Source organism: Semicossyphus pulcher, unplaced genomic scaffold, assembly GCF_022749685.1.
Source record: "Semicossyphus pulcher isolate SPU_LCO1_2020_fin unplaced genomic scaffold, fSemPul1.0.p SCAF_18, whole genome shotgun sequence".
In the NCBI taxonomy this organism is placed as follows: domain Eukaryota; kingdom Metazoa; phylum Chordata; class Actinopteri; order Labriformes; family Labridae; genus Semicossyphus; species Semicossyphus pulcher.
Window position 1 is genome coordinate 12433364 of NW_027211691.1, and position 23959 is coordinate 12457322.

At 39.6% G+C, this 23959-nt stretch overlaps 2 protein-coding genes across 5 annotated transcripts; both read left to right on the plus strand.

Annotated features, from left to right (window-relative positions):
- Positions 1-854: 854 nt before the first annotated feature.
- nup58 (nucleoporin 58) lies at positions 855-14173 on the plus strand. 3 transcript variants are annotated; one of them, XM_069667520.1, is made up of 14 exons: positions 855-1280; positions 1780-1943; positions 2074-2106; positions 2203-2478; positions 2606-2771; positions 2970-3035; positions 3180-3354; positions 3684-3763; positions 3946-4064; positions 4278-4360; positions 4574-4775; positions 10463-10546; positions 11203-11301; positions 12581-14173. In XM_069667520.1, exons 1-14 carry the CDS (start codon positions 1201-1203, stop codon positions 12748-12750), a joined length of 1797 nt encoding a protein of 598 aa, XP_069523621.1. In that variant the 5' UTR covers positions 855-1200; the 3' UTR covers positions 12751-14173. The 3 variants fall into 3 exon arrangements, with proteins under 3 accessions (XP_069523621.1, XP_069523619.1, XP_069523620.1); XM_069667518.1 differs by lacking the exon at positions 11203-11301; XM_069667519.1 differs by lacking the exons at positions 10463-10546; positions 11203-11301.
- Positions 14174-16711: 2538 nt separating this feature from the next.
- Positions 16712-23933, plus strand: ropn1l (rhophilin associated tail protein 1-like). 2 transcript variants are annotated; one of them, XM_069667785.1, is made up of 5 exons: positions 16712-16842; positions 17623-17746; positions 18562-18723; positions 19357-19532; positions 23822-23933. In XM_069667785.1, exons 1-5 carry the CDS (start codon positions 16712-16714, stop codon positions 23931-23933), a joined length of 705 nt encoding a protein of 234 aa, XP_069523886.1. The 2 variants fall into 2 exon arrangements, with proteins under 2 accessions (XP_069523886.1, XP_069523887.1); XM_069667786.1 differs by lacking the exon at positions 23822-23933 and adding an exon at positions 20971-21025.
- The last annotated feature ends 26 nt before the right edge of the window (positions 23934-23959 follow it).

Consider the following 23959-nt stretch of genomic DNA (forward strand, 5'->3'; position numbering starts at 1 on the left):
CATAGTGTACATAGTGTATATATTTATTATTTAAATATTATTCTTGTATTTTATTGTCTTTTTGTCTTGCATTTTTTTATCCATCACTTGTTTTACCCCATCATTTACTTTGAGCTGTTGTAACAAGTAAATTTCCCCCAATGGGGGATCAATCAAGTCTATCTTATCTAATCTTTAATAACAGATAATGCTGGTGCTGCCTTAGAAACCCCTATTATTTCGGTTTATAATATTGTATTGATAAAAAGATGTACAATCAATAAAATCCCTGTGCGATTGCCAGACAGTGAACTTTCAGGCCCCCTGACAGTCAAGGTACACTGACCTTTGCCTTGTTGCTAATTCAGCCTTGGATATAGTAAAATAGGTTAAGAAAAAACAATGTAATGCTCATGACTTTTCATGTGAAAAGAGGGATACAATTAAAATCATATAGTATAAATGTAAAAAAGGTATTTTAAACAACACATTTTAATGTAATTCCGAAATACAATTGTTTTTTGGAAAACAAAAAAGAGGGTAATGTAAAAAAAATAAAAAATAAAGCGCCATAACGACGATGTCACAATTGCCAAATATTGACTAAAAAAAATCTGTGAGTGAAACTTAATTTTTCCTTGTTCATGCGTACATGTCCACCTAATTTTTGTCTCAAATGATTTGTATTATTTTGAAAGCTAGGCCGGAAACGACGTGTGTTTTTTTTGCTAAAAAAAAATCTACGTTTTTCAGAGACGTCCTCAAGTACCAGAGTGTCTTGCGCATGTCTGAGTTATCACGCGACATAAAAACAGCAATAGGGACAACGGGATATGTAGTTTGCAAAAAAGATTACCCGAAATGCAATAGCATTTTGGGGAATACCAGGCGGGGAATAAGAAAAGTAACACCATGCGAGAAGTCATCCTGCAATTTTTGGCTCGTTAAGCGATACAAAAACAGAAGTTTACGTTGCCAAAACATAAGGAGCTGCAGTTAAACGGGAAGGATTTTTTAAGGCGACATTTCTTGTCTCTTAATGTTTTGAGAAGAGACAACACCGCGGGTTTGGCCCTCACGCGGGCGTCTTTCAAAGCTAACGTTAACTAGCGTTAGCGTTTAGCGTGTTAACTAGCTGAGATGCTAGGCTGCTCACTGAGCGCCCGCATGAGTAGCTGATGTCCAGATTGTCAGTTGGTGTTGAATGCGTGTTAAGATAAAATGTCGGGCTTTAACTTTGGAGCAGGGACTCTTGGTGCCGCCAACACCGGTGGGGGATTCGCATTTGGGGCCCCAACCAGGTAACTATTTCATATAGCCGACTGAGCTAACTTTAGCATTGCCAAAGTCAACCTGACGTTAGCAGCCAATTGAATTGCTATCTGTATAACATAACCTAAGTCTCCATACGTTATATTCTAAAACTAAAATTATTATTATACAAAATTATTCATGCGTATCTGAAGTACAAAGTATGTTGTCGACTTATCTTGTCTTGATAACTTAAGTGAAGTTCGTTTCTACTTCTTCAGAGGAAAAGAGCGTGTTACAGCCTTTGCTTTGATACAACAAGTGTAGTTCTGCAGGTTGTGTTGACTTGGGACCTGAATTGTGTAAGAAATAAAAAGGAGGAAGGGATGTCCTTTTTATATATTGACAACAGGAAGTTCTAGTAGAAAAAAGTCAGTTTGCATTACTGTGACAATGATATAATCTTTGCATTTTGGATTGCTACTTGACACTGGCATCAGTAAAGAACAGTGATTATGTGACTTAACGTCCTCCTTTTTGCCTCTTCAGTGCACCTGCGGCAAGTACAGGTGGTTTCTCTATCGGGGCTGCTCTGGGTACAGCAGCTGCAACCCCTGCTGCTGCCACCACCACCACTCCATCTCTTGGCCTAGGAGGTAGTCTCTTTGGTCAGAAACCGACTGGAGGGTTTTCTTTTAACACACCTGCCTCAGGTAAAAATTTCACATGGATACTAAATCAAACTCTGTGGCAAGCAGAAAACAAAATTCCTTTGTAATTCACGTTAGCCAGCACCAGTCACACACCATGTCTTATGTTCTATTGGATGTCTGTGTCTTTCAGTTGCTGCTGCACCCACGACAGGCCTTACATTAGGTATGTCTTTTATTTCTGATACATTTTTCAAATAGGATCTTGTAAAGTCAGTGCAAGCAGTTTAAAAACTTGATTTCAAAATGTACTTTTTCTTAGGTGCACCAGCCACTACAGCTGCATCCACCGGCTTCAGCTTGGCCTTTAACAAGCCGACCGCCTCAGCAACACCCTTCTCCCTTACCACATCCTCTACCACGTCCACAGCAGCGCCTGCAGGAGCAGGTTTAACATTTGGCTCTGTCCTGACATCCATAGCTCCACAGCAGCCTGCAGCAGCGGGCTTCGCCCTTGGTCTTGGTGGCACAACAACCACTGCAGCAGCCTCTACAGGGCCATCACTGGGTGGAAGTCTCTTCAGCTCTATTTCTACAGGTGAGATGCAAACAGACACCCTATGCTTGCCCACAAGTGGTACTATGTACTTAACTTTATGTTTGAAGTAGTTCTCAATCTTGTCAGATCTTCAGTGTTATAACCTATTGGTTAATTTATGTTGCAGGCTTGGGTCAGACCGCTCTTGGAGGAGGCGGGTTAACGTTGGGCTCTCTGTTAGCTACCTCCACAGCAGTATCAGCAGCACCTGCGCCGAGTATTGGCCTGGGTGGAGTCGACTTCAGCACTTCCTCTGAGAATAAGAGCGACACATCATCAGGAGCCAATGCACAGTACGTCCTGCTGACATACATACACGGGGTTCTTTACCAGATGGAAATGCTGGAACAACAGTCCAGATGTGTCCACGCTGAATTGTACAGAAGAATAAACAACTTTCAGCGACTTTCTATCCTGTTAAAGTGTACTTGATCAGCATCAACTCTTCAGCTTGTTGTAATAACGAAAAATGCCCTTTTTCTATCCCTCAGGGACAGTAAAGCTTTAAAAGACGAGAACCTTCCCCCAGTCATCTGTCAGGATGTTGAGAATTTCCAGTAAGTATTGATGTGTGTTAATGCATTGTCACAGGATTATTATTGTTTTGAACAACTGAACTATTATATTGTACAACTATAATGTATTTCTGTGTTTTGTGTTGTCTGAGTGATTTCAAACAGTCTGTCTTCCTTCTTTTCTAGAAAATTTGTTAAAGACCAGAAACAGGTCCAGGAGGACATCAGCAGGATGTCATCTAAGGCCATTTCTAAAGTCCAGGACGACATCAAGAGCCTCAAACAGCTTCTCTCTGTCAGCGCCAGCGGTCTGCAGCGCCAGGCTCTGGCCATCGACAAGCTAAAGCTGGAGACGGCACAGGTAAAGTCAGTGTTTCTACATATACAAGAAGTTTATATGTAAACACAAATCATTCTCGCGTTGTGGCACATATTTTGTACAGTCATAGATCCATTCTCAGTTTCATTATGCATCATACAAACACTTGAATTTTTCCAAACCAGTCAAGGAATTCACATGACTAATGGGCGTTTAAATTAACACATACTGTATGTATGACCTGTTGCTCACAAGGAATATATATATATATATATATATATATGCAATCCACAAGAACATGATCTTTAAGAAAGAAAAAGTGTAAAATCCTAACTTATATTTTTATTTTACTTTTGACCTTTCTTCTCAAGGAGCTGAAAAATGCTGACATAGCACTGCGTACACAAAAGACCCCCCCTGGACTTCAACATGAGAACACTGCCCCATCAGAGTAAGTAGTCCTAGTAACTGCTGTAGAGCCGTCAGAATGCTTCTAGTATCTTTTGACTCTGTTTTAAACTTCTGATCAAAGCTGCATTTTAGTCTTAATACGCCACTATAGTCTCTCCTGGTAGTTTTCTATTGTCAGCTTTTACATTTAAAAAATGTTGTTGTTTTTTTTTCTGTGTTTAGTTATTTCCGTAGCCTCATAGAGCAGTTTGAGGTGCAACTGCAGCAGTACCGGCAGCAGATAGAAGAGCTTGAAAACCACCTTACAACGCAGAGCAGTGGCTCCCACATCACTCCTCAGGGTAAGAAGACATTTGTTTGACTCTAAACAAAGCTTTGTCGGAGAGTTGGTAAAATGTCTTTGTCATTCGACGGTTGCAATCAATATATTTTAACATAAAACGGTGTTATGTAGAACCAAGTAAAGCACGGATCACAACCTAAGCGATAAACACTACATAAAATTGAAGTTTACTCCGTCATATTATTGATATTGTGTATGTTCTGCTTTCCAGACCTGACTTTGGCCATGCAGAAGTTGTATCAGACGTTTGTTGCTCAGGCTGCCCAGCTCCAGTCTGTCCATGAAAATGTCAAGGTCAGTTCTTTTTCTTCAGCTTTTTAAAAAATGATTAAATATTCTCATCAGCTAAACATTGTGTTTTACAAACTTTGTCCCACTTATCCAGATTTAAAGCAATTATAAGTAAAACGTATATCTCATTGTCAATTTTTTTATTGGGAGTTGAGAACACCATGTGAATTGCATTCTTTTTTTTGTCTCTCCCTTTGTTTATTTCTAACATCACAGATCTTGAAGCACCAGTACCTCTCCTACCGCCGGGCCTTCCTGGAAGACTCCACGGACGTCTTTGAGTCTAAACGGACGTCAAACAGGAAGTGGCAGACCGCGCCGCGAGTCACGACAGGGCCGGCCCCGTTCTCCAGTGTGCCCAACGCTGCAGCGGTTGCCATGGCAGCCACGTTGACCCAGCAACAGCAGCCAACTCCAGGTCTGACTGCCTACAAGTTCTAGAAAGTTCTCGATCTCTTAACTTGAAATAAAGGAGAGAGAGGAGATACACTATAATAAGTTTTGAACAGGACAGGATCAGTGTGTTTTTTTTTTTTTTAAATTGTGGTAGGTCAAGAGGTCAGAAGGGGACAGAGAGGATGATTTAAAATATTTAAAAACATATTTAATAAGCCTTAGCTGGTGGCAAGTAATTTTGTCCGTAAAGAAAGAGGGAGAGAGAAAACCCGACAGGAAATCTTTGTGCTGCCTTACCATCTTTTTTCCTACCTTCACTTCAAAAGTTAGACAGATATATTGAATGCGCCTTACAGGACTAGAGTGAAGACATTTTATAGGTGAACACCTGAATCTGGCAATGTTGGTGCCAAGCCTTTACACTTTAGAATGTCATACAAACACTATAAGTTTTACAGAGGATATAATAACTTGAATCAGTTTATTTCTCTCTGCACCCATCGGGCAAATATTATCGGAGAAACTATATGATGAAGTCCAGAAATTTTGAAGTAATAATTAGAGCCTCTAAATCTCCTTTTTAGTTCTGACTTTTCTTATTTAATCCAAATGATGCTTGAAATGAGCCAGCTAAATGAAGTTAAGGGGGTTAAAAGTATTCGATACCTGCTGTGTAATTTAGATAAAGTAAACGCTCTGAATGATTCGGCAAAACTGCCGATTTATTTTTATTGTTTTTTCAAGATTTTTGCCTGAATGATGCGTTGGTGTACAAGATGTAAATTTATTGTAATGTAGCGCCTACTCTTCTCAGTCAAGAGGTCTCTTTTATGTAGAGAAGCTTCAATTGATCACCCAGTGGCATCAGCGTACTTTACTTATAATACAGGACTCTTTACATACCGATTTTATATAAAGATTATGTCGCCATTGTTCATTGAAGCATGCTGCTTCTCTTGTCTATGGTCTTAATAATAGAAGGCCAAGTTGCCCATGTAAACATACATACTCTAAATAAATACACTATTGCGTTACATCAACTTCTATTTTAAAACGCCAGTACTATTTATTCATAAAAAAATGTAGGATGTAGTAATTCCATCTTACGAAAATTTTCTGGTTGTAAAAAACAAAACAAGATTAATAAAGATTATTCTACACATAATTAATATCAAATCTAAGCAGACAAGTGACTGATCTCTTAATTACACATATATTTCTTATGGAAGATTGACATTTGTCAGGACTTTGTAAAAACATTATATTCAGACAAGCTATGTACACTAATGTTTAAACACAAAACCTAGAAGGTCTTATTGTTACAGTCACTAAGCACCCAATGGCACACAAATGTACTTTTTATTACACATTTTAAAACTAAATTAACTATTAAGACTAGTTTCCATTATGGTTGTTGCCACATCTCTGAGGTGTTAAAAATGTTCAGCCTTTTTTGTAGGCTTTGGTTTGTAGGCCGTTTTACAGGCATATCAGGGCACCCACTTACAACGAACAAACTAAGCTACTATGTATATAAGCATGTTTCTGCTCCTTTTTTTTGTAAAGTAAAACAAAGTGCAGTACAGGTTTAAATCAAAAGTTTGAAAGCAATATTTTAATCGGATAGGGTTACAGAGGCGGCATGGTTAAAAAAAACACTCATCACAAATTACAAACACTTCCTGCTGCTTCCTTTTCACTAAAACCATCAACACTGCTTAGACTGTTATTAGATCTCACAGCCACCTGTCGTTACCCAGACTATGAATGTGGCATATTTTATCATTCAAATACCTTTGATCGTTTAGCAGGACATGCAGGAGCTGTTCTGAATAAGCGTCAAGCTATTTTATCTATGTGCCAAGTAGGGATGGGAATATTTGACCAATCCTTTTGCTTTAACACAGTTTCAGAGAAAAGCCCAACACAAACACGCCCCGTTGCCACAATAGTTAAGATCCACTTGTGTGGTACAAGTGCACATTACCTCCGGTGCCTGCTGAAGACTCTTTCTTGTCCATTTTTCATTTCATAAAAAGCCAAATAACTTTATGGTAAATTTTGTATTATATCCCTGTGTACTCTGGGTATTTCTTACTCATAGCTTGGCCTGTCTGTTAACCCCAGAGCCGGGCCATACATGGTATGATCATATCTAGCAAAACTCCCATCCTTGTTGCCAAATAGGGCTTATTCTCTAGTATTTGACTCGGTCATTTCATAGAAAGCCTAATCAGAAGTGGATGTCTTCAGTATTTATTTACCTATTTATTTGTATTTTATTATTTGTGTATGACTTAAGTCCGTAATTGGAATGGCAAAGATGAGGATGGTCAGTATCACAGCACACACAACTCTAACTCTCACGTCAGGCAGATTGTTGTTTGAGCTAATTACTTACTGGTACAGAGGTGGATGTTATTGGCGGCCAAAAGCTTGTACAGATGTGTCCCTCAATGGGCGTAAGGTGAAAGGTGCCAAAAGACTCAGGACTGAAGGATTAACTATTTAATGACCTAAAGTGTAAATTTAAACTAATTTGACTTTCATTTGCTGCACTTAGTTGGTTTTGTAGTGGAAGCCACGCTGATAACCCTGTGACGGAAATAGTCTGCTTTATCTACCTGTTCAATACTGAAATGCATTTAGTTGGTTTGGCTTCAAGAGGCCATACTGCTGTTACTTGATTTAAGGTATTTCACAAAGGGCTACTGTCGGCGTCACAGGGCTGCATCATGTCACATTTCACTGAAGCTGAATGAAGAGTAAAAGTGCTGTTGTTTCAGGTATTTTATCCAAGATGGTGGAACTTTGTATCGAGCATTTCAGAGACGAGTTTCTTGACTGTAGAAAATAATTTTCATTGGTTCAAGTTTTGCTGCTCCGATGGTCCTTTTTGGCCAGTAAGAGACATTAGTGCCAAACGAAACGACTAGTGTAGTCAGATTGTATGTCCACATGTTTTCATTGGGTGGTGACAGCTTAGCTTTTTTTGGCACTTAGATTGAAGCCAGAGACGTTTCTGGTTTTCTATTCACTCTCCAGCTCTTATCTATAAATTGCTGCTAATCACAGTTTATCAACCTAATTGATTGTTTCTTGATGGAGCTGCTGCTCATTTAGCGAGAGAAAAACTGCTGCTTTGGACATTCCGGTCCTCTGTTAAACAACTTTTTGTAGGCTTGAAGCAGTTTTTGGACCGAGCTGGATGTCTTTTAGGGAGATTCTCAAGTGGTCCAGAATTTTCACTTAAACATACAGTCTTCCACGTCTTTTCAGTCAAACTTGGACAAAATAATAACAATTAAACCTATTGATCAAAGTTGTTTGGACTTTGAAGGCGACAGTATACGAAGCCACCTTATTCTCATATGTTTGGTATCTTCTCATTATCTTACAGTTCTATGTATGCAAATGCAGACTGCTGTATTTTTCTGAACGCCATAACAGCAGCAGGAGTTACCCCCTTTTACCTCTTTTCAAAACAAGTGAAGGAATTAAATGTGATTTTGTTCATTTGACTGTTGGCACGCCGTGCTCGACAAAAAGACTTGAGTTATTCTGAAACTCAATGATTTTATTGAGTTGTGTGCATATTGTATCTTATTTTTTTTCTGTGTGATGTTGAGCTTCAGAACAGCAGTTCTCAAAGAAACAGGCCTGCTTAGTCAAACATCCAGAAACTTAGAGTCTGATCTTTTGGGTTGTTGGCTGTTACAGACTGTTTTGAATGTTCTTATTTTCTCTCAATCATTTCCTTTAAACTCTTATCACTTTTTTTCTAGAAATGGCTTCCTTACGGTACTACTATTGCAAGTTGTGTTTTTTGTGGGGTCTTTGTGATCTCTGAGGAACTACATTTGCTAGTATCTATCTGAAAACTAAACCGAAGGTCCTCTTACAATATCTTATTGAGTCACCTTCCCTAAGACAGACTTGATCAAACAAAGAACAGTGTTCGTAGCCTGTAATCACATGTAGATTTATCCAATGTGCAGCGTCTTTGTTAAAAAGAAATCGGCTGTTATTATCTCCAAGAATACACTGGCGAATTAATCAAACACAAACCGTTCATTCCCATAGAAAGAACGGCACAAAACCACATTGACTTCCACAGACGAACTGTAACATATCACTGAGTTTCCTTTTATTTTGACCAGTTTACACTGAGAGGCAGCCGTAGATGCCAAATTCACATTTCTTATCTAAATCTCGAGTGCTTTTACTTGTAGATGAATGTGTTTAAACTTATATAACCAATGCCTGTTGATACAGTATATTTAATATATAATATGGTGTGCCTTTTAAGCTATATTCAATAATTGTGTGATGCTTTTTTTTTTTTGGCGTATGCTAGTTCATTCACTCTCAAATCTTGAAAAATTTGGAAACTTGTCAAATGCAGTAGCAGTTAGCAATTAACAATCAATTCTGTTCTAAAATGTTTGTTTGTGTTTTATGTAAGTGGAATTGCATATTAAATTGACAATAAATCCATTTTTAAACAAAGAAACGTTTGTCCTTGTTTCTTTTTCGACTGAAGTTCTTTTAACGATGCAAACTAATCGGAAACGGCTAAATTTGATTTCATAAAAGAAAAAATGCATAGAGGGAAAAAAAAGACAAGTTTCTGAGTGAAAGAACTAGCATTACCTTTCCACAGTTTGTCAACAGAATGAACTATGATGATTAGCTTGAATGTTAATATAGATGACCTTTTATATCACTAACTATAAAGTACATATGTTAGTGCACTGCACTTGTAAAGAGTGTGCATTTTCCTGGTTATGCTGTATATCTAAAGCATCATGTGGGACATCTATGGAGTAGATGCATTTTTGCTGCTATCTTACGACCAATTCCACCGCTAACGGCATGGAATGTGGATGGATTTGACCTCCAATTGCCCTTCCTCTCTCTGTTGGAGCTCAAAGCTTCAGTCTGCTTTATCTCGGTCCTATTGAAGCTGAGGTATAAGCAACAAATTAACACTGTGATAGCAGTCGCTGTGATTGGCAAGGCATGTTCCCTGCTTTCATTGTACTGTCTTAGTACACAGCTAAAATCATCTGGAGAAGGAATTTGCCGTTTTCTACGGAAGCCCTAAGCGGACATGCATCCATATGTTTTATTAACTCCATTTTCTTGAGATCTCGACTTATTTATCATGAGATAACAATGCTGCACCGCTGTAACGTCAGATCTTAACTCGTATCCCCACTGTAGCAAGAGCACAAAACGAACTTAGAAACAGGCTTAACTTTCCTAATGAGTGTGGGCAATGGCAGCATGCATGTCCTGGTCTGTAATATCACAGTGACCAAAACTGTCCTGTTACCACAAGAAAACAAGCTTAAGTTATCTCAGTAATGAAAAAAATAAGTCGAGATCTTTGAGAAAACTACCAGAAATTAGTAAATAAAATGTATGGATGCATGTCCGCTAAGGGCTTAGATTTCTATTATTTCAATCACTGACTTTCCCTTTAAAACTTTTAAGAATAACACCCTCATTTTCAGACACTGTTTCTTACAGATGCATTTTGAAGCCTTAAAAACGATGTATTGAAAGCCATATTTACATACACAAATGTAGTCTTTCCTTATGTTTTAACCAGCTCTATTCTTTCAAAGAAAGATGTGGAATATACGTCATCCACAAAACATCACAATCACAGGAGTAAAGCATTTGCTCTCTCTGTGCCCTTAGGGACCCAGGCGCCCTTGGGGGCAGGGTTTGGAAACCCCTTTGCCTCAGCAGTGGGCACTAGCTTGGGCTCTTCTACCCTTGGAGGTATTACTCCCGCCTTTTCTAAATTGATATTCCCTTTTCATTTTGCCCTCCCTCCTCGCCTCCTAGCTCCTGTATGAAAGTAGTAGTAGACGGTGTGTATGTGTCTGAGAAAGTGGTGCAAGTCAAAGCTTGGCAGTTCATTTTCCGTTCTTCCTTTTTGTGAGAAGTGAAGTGCGTTCACACCACAGGAAAACTGAGCAATCATTTGGAACAATTCACTGGACTTCTACATGTTTCAAGTTGGAGGATTTCTTTCTTCATTGAGAGGAGAATTGGCCCAAAATATTCACCAGTCTGTTATACTAAAATAATGGCCACAACAGCCGGTTAAAAGTAACTTGGCAGTGTGGGCATAGGTGGTCTGAACGCACACAAAGTGGGTGTGTTCCATTGTAGTTGGTGTGTGTGGTTAAATCTTTCCCATGTCTCCCTTTGGCCTTTGCTTTGCCATGCAGTGTACTTTGAGTCCTGTTTTCTTTTGCAGTCTCCACTCAGCTGTCCGTAGTGCTATATTGACTAGATCGTGGCATTTATTCTGCATATATGTTTGCTAATGCCTGCCTGTGTGTACTCCTGAGGCGCTGCTCCCTGTAATCATTCCCTTTGTAGGCTGTGTGCTTAGTCCAAACTGACTTCCATGTCACTCTCTCCCACAGGTTTTGGTGGTGGGCCAGGATTTGGTGGGGTGGGGACTGGGGGGTCTTCTTTTGCCTTCTCCTCCACCAGTAAGCCCACAGGAGGCAGTCTGAGTGCAGGTACATACATAATGTATATACCCCCTCTTCACACCAGTGCTGAAATATTACAGTGTGAAATCTAAAGAGGCCTAGTTTTTGCAACTGTACTTCCCCAGTTGTGATGTCTCTCTGAGAATGTGTCATCGGACACAGTTGGACAAGCTTCCTGAAAACATACTGTCAGGCTACTCCAAGCTTCAAAGAATGGTGCAGATCCTTCATACATTTTTCTCTGCTACATGAAGACAGTTGTCATCATCTCTTTTTTGTATTGTCTTTTTACTTTACAAGAGTGAGCTGGAAGTTTTCCCAAATAGTTTTTAGGATATGGGGTTTTAAACCAGCAACGTAGCAAATACTGGAATCTATATTTTGTATGGAAATTCTTATTTTTGTATCTATTTTTTTAGGGATGCCCGATATTATCAGCACGTTATCGGTATCTGCAGATTATGCCTTGAAAATGACATATTGGCATTTTTCTGCCGATATTTTCTGCCGATAAAACAACGCTTTAATTCTGCCTAAGTGCTCGATGATTCCCTAAAAAAGCTTGACGTAATGCTGCAACATTAACTCAGCACGAGTGTGTGCATGCACTGCCTGCGCAAAGTTATCAACAATATACAAATAAAGACTAAAAAGTCTTTGAATAGAAGTTACACAACTTTCACAACTTTAACTAGCTAACAGTTAGCTCACATTCTAGTCATTTTACCGGACTTAACAACATCAAAGACGGCGAAATACAATCGCGGCCAAAGCCGACACTAATTGAGTGTAACATAAACATCAGTGCAAAGCTAACTTACATATTCATGGACGCACACACGATAGAAAGACTCCGTCGGTGATTACTGATGTCTCCGAAGTAGGTGCAGTAAACAAGTCCGGGTATGTCTCCCTCACTGCCGTGTTTCGGGGGGGATGCTGCATTCAGGTGCGTTCAGAAATGAGTGATCAGATACCTGACCTTTGTACAGCGCCTCTTACGTCAAGCGTGAAGAAGGGTGCAAGATGTCTGCAGTATGGCAGTTTTTGGCCACTACAATTAGAGTAGGCATGATATCAATTCCACTACAGGGGAGACTTCAGGTGGAAAAAACATGTGCCTAAAATATTGGTATCGAAATCGGCAATCGCCGAAAAGGGTTGGAAAAAATCGGCATATCGAATGGCGGAAAAAAATCCAATATCGTGCATGCCTAATTTTTTTCCCTTTACTTTTCTTTTCTTTACAATTTCTTAAATATTCCCTTTAAATGTTTTCCTCCTGTGTCCTCTCTCGCTGTCGTAGGTTTTGGTAGCAGCAGCAGCTCCGGCTTTAACTTCAGTAACCCCGGCCTCAACCCCTCGGCCGGCCTGACCTTTGGCGTGTCCAACCAACAGGCTGCGGCCTTCGGAGCAGGAGTGCCCCTTCTCCAGCTCAAGAAACCACCTGCTGGTAATAAAAGGGGGAAGAGATAGAACCCTGTGACTGACCAGCTGAGCAGCTTTGCATTTTGTAGCGGGTAAGGCCTGCTCTCCCAAAAGCATACAAGTGCTATCATCGAAGTCAGTGTAATAAATTGAAGAAATCAACAAGGATGAGATTTAAACAGCCATAATACAGCAACAAAGGATCTCCCATTGAAAATAATTTGGAGGTATATGCATAATAAACATTTAGAAAAAATCCTTTTAACCAATAATCATCATCTTTCTATAATACAATGGGTTTGTATTGTCCATTGTTCAACATTGATTTGATACCATTGCATTCAATTCTACATGGCCACATACTTGTCACAGAAAGTTGACACATGTTCCTATTAGATTCATTTAAAAAAATTAAATAACAATTAGTAGATGGTGACATTGAGGAAAGTTAGAAAATAGTCTTTGCATCATAATTCGTTCATAATTGATTAATAATGATACCTGCTTAGCACTACAATGCTTTTGGGAATGCCAGCCATGAGACAGAGCTGGGTCAATTACAAATTGTTCAGTTATCTGTCAGGAATTTCTCAGTCTGATTATTGTACAAGAGTGATGTGTTTTGGCACATTGTGGCAGACGGTGCAGTTGTTTCCATCGTGCTACACAAACTCCGTCAATCGCATAACTGCACTTGAATTCTCTCAAAATGATGACTTGGTCCAAGTCTCGTCCAGGGAAGGGTAATATACGGTAAAGGGAAACTTCTAGTTGGTTGGAAACAGCATAGTCCCTGCCCAAGTGTCAGTGGGGGGGTATTATCTGCTCCTAGATAGTTTTTTAGCCACAGGAGAGTGTCCAGGGTGGGTTTTTGGGGAAGAACAGTTTTATTTTTGTATCAAGTTGAGAAAGAGATGACATTCGGTCGGGGTAATAGGGGACTAGCGCCTTGTGATAATCCATCATCTAGTCCACATAACCTTTGTTTTTTGTTTTTTGCTAGAGTCCATCCTTATCATTGTTTTACTTTTGTTGAAACATTATGTTTGCCCCTGTGTAAGAACTTGGAAGAGGAAATGCTGAGCAATTTGTGTCACATGGCTCCCATTTAATGTTAAATTTGTTAAATCTGAAAGAGATTTCACAAACAGATTCCACTCTTCTACTCAATGAATACATGTACCAGAATGATTTTGCACTTGCCAGTGTATATGACCTGACAGTGATTGTTTGAATGTGCATGTGTGCCTGTTGCACAAGTATGAAATTGTCTCTCTGGTCTATCATTATTGCTGACTTCTTTTGAGTGTCGGTGTGGTTGGGGGGGATATTCTGCTTTTTTTTTTTTTTTTAAACTGTCCATGTCAGTTTGGTTACCAAATACTGGTAGTTGTAATATTATTTTCTAATCACTGTCTACGTAAACCTGTATTTTCAAGATGCTGTTTAATAATAAAAACCTTCAATATGATGTTTTGCCTGTTTATGGCATCACTTCAATAAATGTGTGTGTTGACACAGAATTGTCTGTCATTATGTGTGTGTCTAAATGTGTGTCAGCTGATTGGATGTCAGCAGAAGGTTCTAACCTAAAAAGGACAAAATAAGACGCATACATTTGCAACTTTAAAAAAAATAAAACTTTTATACCAAGATGGCGAACGTTGTCATAGCCTGTATGCAATACTATTTTCTGGGCAATGTGCAAGCAAGTAACCTACATGAAAAGCTTTGTGGAGTACCTTTGAAAAATATAGCTCACCGGTCCTAGGACAACTAATTGTAAGCGATGCAGTTTTTGGCAGCTATACTGGATAGAACACAACCACTAGATAGACAGATGCATCATCCATTGCAGTTACTTGAAATCGAAGGCCTGAATACACTGAAACAAATCCATGCAGATTTCCAGACTTACCAGTTGTTGCCACATCCTCTAAGTGGTCGAGAAGGGTCACAACATTCTCCACAGAGGTTAAGCTGAATAATCTTTGCTATTAATTTAATTCAATATGCTTTATAAGCACAATTTTAGAGAGGAAAGTATTGCCAAAGCGTCCAGTGATAATGTGATTTAAATACAAAATATATTTTTAGAATATTTTAATACAAAATATGATATAATAAGCCCTGTGATTGACTGGCGACCAATCCAGGGTGTACCCCGTCTCTATCCCAATGACAGCTAGGATAGGCTCCAGCCCCCCGCAACCCTGAACAGGATCAGCGGTATAGCTAATGGATGGATGGATAGATGGATGTAATTAAAATAGTTTTGAAAACTGATAAAAAATTATCACTTGCTTTGTGTGTGAATCATAGGGCGAATGATGGTTTAAGTATATGTCTGTTAGAGAGACTGTTGAGGTTTTCTTTTTTTTTTAGAGTTAGAATATTTTTTTGTATGTGTGTTAAGTTTTAGTAGTTTGTGTGCACCAGTGCCTGGATAGTGGAGGCTCTGTGTGGTTCTGGATTTAACTCCTTCATTAGACCCATCATTAAAACCCATTATTATAAGATTAACAATTTATACTGGATTGTTACATTTATGTTATTGGTAACTTCTCTCCACCACTCAGTCTAAGTTTCATGGCCAAACAAAATTGACGTATTTTTACATGTCAAACACGGTTGAAGAGTGAATTCTTTTGTCGACGCTCCGAACCGAAGGGTGCAGTAAACACTTCACGCGACGCACTATGCTCATTTAAAAATGAACGAAGAAGAACGCCGTTGCTATGCGACCGTGTTGCCATACACATCCCTCGGTATAAATTTACAATAACGTTTATTGAGCTAGCCGCAGATATTTTGGCCCATATTTCCCACGATTTATTTGTTCAACAATCCAGGTAAGGTTACAGTTTATAATCCGTACGATGTCATAAAGGTTAAAGTCCGAATGGTCAAAATGCCTTATGGCTTAATGCAAATATTTGACAATTTAGTTTAGGCTTGAAGTATCTGACCTGAGGTGAAAATGCTTACGTGGAGGATTCTGTAGGGTCCTGTGTAAGAGTCGTAAATATGTTCATGTGCTCTGTTTTTTACAATGATGTAAGGAACATAATGTACACTGAGAGAAGGTTCACTCCTTATTAGGTGATGCATCTAGCGACCCCCAGTCTGAGGGTCCTTGTCCTGTTATAGTAAAGAAGAAGAAACATACACCCCCAACATATATAAGTGCATGTAGAACTGTAAATCGGGGGACACTATTTGGCCGTGATGATCTCCCTGGTATTCATGAAACCTGTCTGAAGCTGATTCTTTGTAATAAACCTATGCTTATACAAACAAGTCGGTGTCAACGGAACTTCTTTTCATCATCTGCGCATCATCGATGTCTGAGAAACAACAGGCTAAATGCTGGTAGCGTTAGGACCTTTAGGAAACTTTAATAAAATTTGTTACTGTGCTTTCCACAATAGTTTATACATACAGAAGTGCATATTTACACCTGCAAATACCCCAATTGCAACTGTGCTCTTGAAATTAAGGAGTTAACGTTACGTAGTTGTAGCCTATCTACCATAATGTTCGTAGGTTTGCTTCTTAATTAGCATGGCAGAGCAGATACAGCAATTGCAACTACTACGAAAAACTATGTTAGACATTTTGGGCGGCTAATGAAAGATTTAGTGACATACTGACATTTTAGTTTATTGCTGTATCTCCCATTAAAGGGAATTTAAGATAACAGCTGTATCCACTGTTTCCACTGTGGTGCCTTTTTTGCAAACATTTCTTTAGCTCTAAGAGTCTGTATCTCTTTGAAATATGTTACTTTCATGGTCTTTACAACCATATTCATCTTTTCAAACTTCCCCAGTGCAACAGTAACAACAGGAAGGAACCGCAAAATTATGTTAATGGGGTCTTAATGTCAATGTGTTTAGTTTGAAGTGGCCATATAGTTGCCTCTCTGTTCCCTTTTTCCTCTTTGATCTGCTGTCTGCTAGATCTCAGCTGCTAATTTGACTAAAATGCAATGTTTTATATTGCAGACATGCCTCTTCCAGACACTATGTACTGTTCCCAGCAAATCAACATCCCTCCCGAGCTGCCAGACATCCTCAAAAACTTCACCAAGGCAGCCATCCGTACGCAGCCAAAAGATTTGCTGCTGTGGTCTGCGGCGTAAGTCTTTACTTTGTCTTTGGTGGTTCTGGTTCAGGGTAGAGGATACATGTTTGTGTTTCATTTCAAATCTTGGTCTCTTAAACAAACATAAACAGTATCCCCTGGCAGCATCCGTGAATAAAAAGGCATGCCCTTTTCACCTGTGCATCTCTCCTCTTTGCATTTATTGGCTGTAATTGGATCCCAGGGGTTCCGTGTTGCTGCAGCGGTTAAACTATCTGACTTTATGTAACAGAGAAAAAGGACTTGATGAAAGTTCAATACATCAAGAATTTTTGTTCCCTGAAGGACTGTCATATCATCTGCTGTTTTATTGGCTCATGTACCTTGGCGGTGTTTACTGCAACAGATAAAAAGTGAGCCATATGGTGGAAGAAAAACATTTCAAATGTCTCCTGGGTTACAAGATGTTTATTTGCTATTAAAGTAACACCAGGCACTGTTGCCTTTCAGGAACGCTGAGAGTCACGCTGCTTCTAAATTTAAATATTATTTCAACTGTGAAGTAAGATAAGCCGCAATATGCCCTTTAGCATGAAAGAATATCACGTAATTCAGACAAAGACAACGAGAACACATGATGATTTATTCAACTGGTGGCCCTCATGAGAACTTAACTGGGACTAATGCCAACTCATGCCTGAATTTACATAGTCTGCTTTCATCACTGTATGTGATTGGCATGCTTAAAAAGCAGGGAAGATGAGTGACAAGAATGGCTAAGCACAGTGTTTATTAATGTATGTGTGGTAATAATGTGTGTGCCTCCTCTCCCAGGTACTTCAGTGCGCTTTCTAAAGGAGAGTGTCTGCCAGTCAAGGACAGGTTGGAGAAGAATGTTGCAACTCAGAAGACAGACACCAGGCTGACTCCGGGTCTACTTAAGACTCTGCATAAACAGGTATTTCTCTACAGCAGTGCCACACCTGATAAAACTGACCACATTACGCATATATGCATGATATTGTTGCTGTTGGAATTAAAGCCATATATTTAATTTATCACATATTCTCCACTGAGCTTCAGTGTTTTTAATTAGTCCTGTACAGGCTAGACGCTGAACAGTATCTTTTATTCTATGGGTGTAATTATTAGTTGCATAAAGTTTAATATCCACATTTGCTTACACTTATATTCTTTATGTGTGCATCTGCGTATTTCAGTGCTGCTGTCTCCCCATGAGGATCATTAAATTTTTATATCATCATAAACCTGTTTTAGCTCACCTTGGGCATCTACCTACCTGCATCTTGGTGCAAAGGATTCATTAAAAGAACTAAAAAATTAATGTGTCCTTGAAGGCCAAGAGTTAAGCAGTCCTTAGTTTGAGAGGATGCTTCTCTCTCTTTGTCTTTATGCTACATACAGTATACGAGTATTACATAGTTATTCATTTTTCAAACTGTTTTTGAAAAATGAAAGAAAATGCTGCCAGTTAAATGGCCACAAGTCGAGCCAAAAAATAAAACTGTATGGTTGTTTATGGACATTAACATTTAGACAGCTTGCATATAAACAGAACAGATTGGGAATAAACACCTTTTCGTATGCATCCATCACTGCTGAGTCTTAGAAACTTAACTTCCAATGTATAAAATTACACGATAAGTCGAGGAAATCTTGCTGATAAATGTGTCATTGCTATGCATGACTGCCTGATTCCACACATCCATTGCTGCTCCACCCCCCCTCATCTCTTTCCCCGCCCAACCCCAGCTGTCCCACAGGGAAACATGTAGCAAGGAGGAGCTGCAGAAGAAATGGAAGGGTCTGTGTCTACACCTGGACCAGCTTGAGACCCTTCTGTCCCTGGGAAGCTTTGGTTTGGAATTTGACTGGATGGAGTTTTTCGCCCTGGGCTGCAATGCTCTGGGAGGGGTGAGATGTTACATAAGACCAGATATAAATGCTAACACCACTTTATGCCACTTTCTTAGAGCCTTAAAACCTTTAGTTAGGCCAATCACATTTTGATATCCTCAAGAAATGCCTTCTTTGTTCATCTAACAGTCTAGTCTTCTAGTATTTAGACTCTATCCAGACATCCGTGATCCAGGCTTCCAACACGTTCCCCAGGCTATGACTGGATAAATCCTTCTCTGACTACTTAAATCTTTGCAATGCCATTGAGCCAATGATTTTGCTTCAAAGTTGCAGATAGAGCAGAAGAGACAGATTAAAGAGAACTTCTTTAAGCTTGGATAACTTTGCAGATGAATGATGACTTAGAATCCACAAAAGCAAATGCAGCTAAGCATTAACATTATGTGCTCAGTGTCGGTAGTGTGCTGCTCTGTGTGAGGCTTTGTAACACTTTAACCACATGAGGGCAGTCATGGTCTACATTGATTGGGCTGTTTTTTTTTAACAGTCTGTGAGCGAGTTTGAGTGTTTTTGCAGCAGAATGTGACTGTCCTTGATTGCTGAATGAGTGGTTTTGTATGTTTTTGTGTCCCTCTTTCAACAAAACCCTAATGTCTTCTTCTCTGTGTCTCTTTATAAACTTCTCAGACCCTCATGAGTTCTCTAAAGTTTGCCTGCGAGCTCCTGACAGAGGATGAAGAAGGCGGTGCTGCAAGGATCCCTTTTCCTACCTTCACCAAACTCTACACCTACCTGGCACACTTGGATGGAGACATGCCACAAGACCACATTGACACATTTCTAAGCAGCCTGCAGGCTCAAGTGTAGGTGTTGTTTTTGTGTGTGTGTGCCAGTTCTTAGATTTATAGCTGTCAGTATCTTTACACAAACAAAGCCTACCACAATGCTCCTATTTGGAATAAGCAGGGTTGATTTAGGTTGAGGCTGTTTTGTAATTATTACCAGTAGATATGCTACCCAGGCCTCTTTAATAACCAGATTATTTCTTCTCATTTTAATAAGTTCCACTCATATTGAGCTCCAGTCAAATTTAATTTAAATCCCTTGTTTTACTCTTCGTCAATGAGGATTATCAGTCAATCTACAAGTGCAGTTGCCTTTTATTACTACTTGTTCTAAATATTTAAAATCTTTCCCTTTAATGTTTCCTAATGTACTTTGTCACTTTAGATAGATGACAAGTCACCCAAAGTTTGATTATGTGGAATTTCATCACACATGAATATCCAATATACATTGTGCAGCTAAACACAACACATTACAGCCCTCAGTTTTCAACACTTGAAAAGTAAACAATAGAATCACAAAGAATTGTACTGGAATTTAGTAGAAATGCATTTTATTTAAAACGGCACATGAGGTTTAAAGGAGCAATTCGCCCCATGGAAAAAGCCGTTGTCAGTCAAAGCTGGCGTTGTCTGTAAATCGATAGAAGCAATAATATTCAAAATTGTGGAAAAAGTTGTACAAACAGCTCGTGGTTTCGCCCATTCTACTTTCCTACAACACCCAGCGTGCATTGCGCCCCTCCCTCTGAGAAGAACGGCCCAGTAAGAGTCGCTGGAGTGAAATACTACAGTTTCGCTGGATGCAATGGCTCAGAGTGGTACAGAATCTGAAATACGCCGAGAATATACCGGTGGATCGTCTAAAAAATCTTCAGGTCTGCAGTCAACATTTCAAACCTGACGATTTTGAATGAGACATGAAGTCGGAGGCGGGCGTACTAGATTGAGGAAGTGTAGTTAAGCAAGCTCCCTGGCCTCTGCCAGATGACGCGTTTTACGTAGTCTGGCGGAGGTTTTCCAGGGCCCATTGGAGAAGTGGATAGCGTCCTCCAAACGTACAGAGCAAAATTGCATTTTTTTCTTACCATTATGGCGTTAGCTCCCCATAATAGCATGATAGGACTGAGGTTGGAAATCGGCGAACTGGCCCTAATGATGGATATTTTTACTTTTTAAAATGCAGGAATAAATTTTCAGCTATTTCAGGCTGAAGGAATGCTGCAATTATCTTTCGTACAGTGCTGACTCTGGATGTGCTGAACACTGCTTGAGCTCAGTTTGGACCAAACTGTCTGTCGATGTTGGTAGGCTTAAAAGTACAGACAGTTGAGGAGCTAAGCCAGTTCCCCTGGCTTCACATGATGTTGCGAGATAGTGATATTCACTGTTGCGAAAATCTCTATGCTGCTGGGTGGAGCTGTTGAACTAATGCACTGGTTTCTTCGCCCGACAGCAACAAGCAGAACGGCATGATTCAGGTTTCCAACTTCTACATCAGCAGGAAGTGAGGGAAGGAGACACGCAAAGCAGTGGAAGGCAGGAAGGAAGGAAGGAATGGGAGTACCAAAAAGATAGTGTTTATTTAATAGATTGGCCTGGTAATGTCTTTTCAATCACAGCTGTTGGTTCATTACCGAGAAATTGGTCTCATTAATTGTTAGCATCAGACACAGTGAGTTATTATTCATCATTGTCTCGGTGAACGAAGCTGCTATTTTGAGTCAGGTTGGGATTTTTTAATGAGCAGCAAGAAAGGCACAAAGCTGCCTTCCACAAACTGTCAGGTGGAGTGTGTGCATGCTTTTTATTGCCTGTTCCCTTATGTCTGAGTTAGCTAAAGTACATTTATCATACACACAACCTCAGCTTGCAGACTCACCTCATTTGGCCTCTCTGCGGGTGGATTCATTTCGCTCAGCAGACGAAATAGAGGAGAGGTAAGGTGATAAGCTCTGAGGGCGAAAGAGCGTGATTTTTAGCTTGTGCAAAAGACCCAAACCCCCCCCCTGTGTTTAGTTCACTCCTCCGTGCAATATTGTAGACGGGCAAGTACAAATGCACACTTAGACAAGTTTATTACACCTGTCAGAAAGCACAAAATCACACGCAGGGCCAAGGAATCTCAGAGGCACACACACCAACCTGCATAAATCTCCCACTCAGCCTCACTGTAACTTCAGCGCACAGTTTTACATTCGCACACAGAGAGCATAATCTGTGGTCACAGAGGCACAACATGACACTCTTTTCTTATGAGCATGTTTTTTCCCTCCCTAACACACACTCACACATGTGCGCACACAGACCTGTAGTTGTGTCGTTTGTGAGTGTTTCATCTGGCAGGACAGGAAACGGGATCAGAGGGAATTCACAGAGCAGCCACAGTTGGCAGTAGGTTTAAGGGGAGGAGGAGGCACACATTCACACACACAAGCACACATGCGCACTGAAGCTTACCCCTCGCAGGTTTGCAGCTATGACCGAGTCAAAGGGGATTGAAGGACAGATAGAACCTCTGATAACATGATAACTGCAGGCTCACCACCCGTGTGACACGGCAGAAGAGGAATTTTGTCAGGGCTTAACACAGATATCTCTCGATGAACCACAGGGTACAACTTTGTTATATAATATGTTAAAAATACATCAGCCTTGATTTTAATCTGCTCAGAATACTGCATTGAATACGAAAGATGGAGATTGTGGAAGAACATTGTTTTTACAGAGGTGTATTCTTAAACTGAGATATTGTTTTAAACATATGTTTGCTTGTTTTTTCCCACCACTCAGGAATAGATTATAATTCATGAGGATGTGGAATATCAAGATCAAATTTAAGTTAAATACAAACTTTGAATCTGCACTTAAATAAACTTCTAACTAGGTCCCAACCAATGACTGTATAGATGGAAAACTTAAAAATAAACCTGTCGGAAAAATGAACACTTGGTCATAACTCAGCATCATAATAACGAACTATAATGACAGAAACCATGTTTGAGAAAAATGTATTTGGCGTGTATTTTGATGTTATAGTTTGACTCACGTCCCATCTGTTAACATGGAGGAGGCGGGTTTATGGCCTATACTGCAGCCAGCCAGCAGGGGGCGATAGACATGTTTTGGCTTCACTTTTAGGGAGCTGACATGTCGTCCATCTTTTTATACAATCTATGATACAGACTAATGCTTCCTGCTCACCGAATGCAGGACATTTTTTCATGAATCCAGAAACTATTTTTAAGTAATCTGTAACTTCCACATTTAGTTCTGGGGCCATTACTCCTTCTCCTCAGAAAGGCCCCGCTCTTTCAGGTTACTTTCCAGTGGCCCAGGATCTAAACAAAAAGCCAGTAAAACTGCAGCAGATGGTGTAAAGTATTTGTTCCAATGGTTATCGGGCCTTGTTTATTGCTAGTATCAGTCTAACTCTGAAACCACTTTCACTTTCACGAGCGCTTAATCAAAGACATTACTTTCAGTTTCAATTTAAGTAATATCATCTTAAGGTCACAATTCTAGTGTATGAATTGTACTTTATATTTATGTATTTACCCAGAGAACTCACACTGAACTGATTATCATACCTGATATTAAAGACAATGAGATAAGGTTTAAACACAGTTTGTATAGACCCTCTGAAATAACTTTTACAGAACATTTGTAGGCCTAGCCTAAGATTCTATCCAGCTACTAAACTTACTTTATGTGAATCCTCTTGTACGATAGTCACACAGTGCAGCTTTGGAACTGTATGCTCCATTGTTTTAAGATACTGGAACTTGGGAGGGGCATGATGTCATTGCGAAGATGTCAGTGGTTTAGGAATCTCAGCTCCAGGGTGGACCTTGTTGCACAAGCTTTACTGTTTCTTCAAGCTTTGCAGCTCATAACAAGGCATCTCCAGGGACTCGATGAATGTAGCAGAGCAGTGTGAAAGAGACAGCAGAAGAGAAAGTGGACACAAAGGCTCCATCTGAGCTTTCCGCTATGTAGCTGTTGTGTAACAGACTTCAGGGTAAGGATGAGGGAAAGAATGATTCATGCTTTATTGTGATGTAGCAGATATCAGTCAGCTTTACTACTGGACTGTAGAAGTTTGGTGACAGTATTTATTAAGAAATGTTTTACATGATTTAATACGTCTAAAATGAATTGTTGGGCTTGTTTATTAGTATTAGTATGTTTTATTTTTTTGTCTATTAGTCTTAACAATATTCTTAATGATAAAAATCATGATTTTATTACTTACAGAACGATTGTGCAAATGCCATAAATGTCTAACATTATATTATACATTCTAGGGAGCTCCAACATGGGATGATAAAACCTCTGGACTTCATCTATCTGGATGATATGGACTCAACTCCTCATGATCAATCCAACTCTGCAAGATCGACTTCAAGAGCTGACTAAGACAAAACTTTGGATTATATAGTGAA

Coding starts and splice junctions, on each gene's coding strand:
- nup58 (XM_069667520.1), top strand. CDS start 1,201: ATGTCGGGCTTTAACTTTGGAGCAGGGACTCTTGGTGCCGCCAACACC. Junction 2,772..2,969: donor TCATCAGGAGCCAATGCACA/GTACGTCCTGCT, acceptor TCTATCCCTCAG/GGACAGTAAAGCTTTAAAAG. Junction 3,036..3,179: donor CAGGATGTTGAGAATTTCCA/GTAAGTATTGAT, acceptor CTTCTTTTCTAG/AAAATTTGTTAAAGACCAGA.
- ropn1l (XM_069667785.1), top strand. CDS start 16,712: ATGCCTCTTCCAGACACTATGTACTGTTCCCAGCAAATCAACATCCCT. Junction 16,843..17,622: donor TTGCTGCTGTGGTCTGCGGC/GTAAGTCTTTAC, acceptor CTCCTCTCCCAG/GTACTTCAGTGCGCTTTCTA. Junction 17,747..18,561: donor TTAAGACTCTGCATAAACAG/GTATTTCTCTAC, acceptor GCCCAACCCCAG/CTGTCCCACAGGGAAACATG.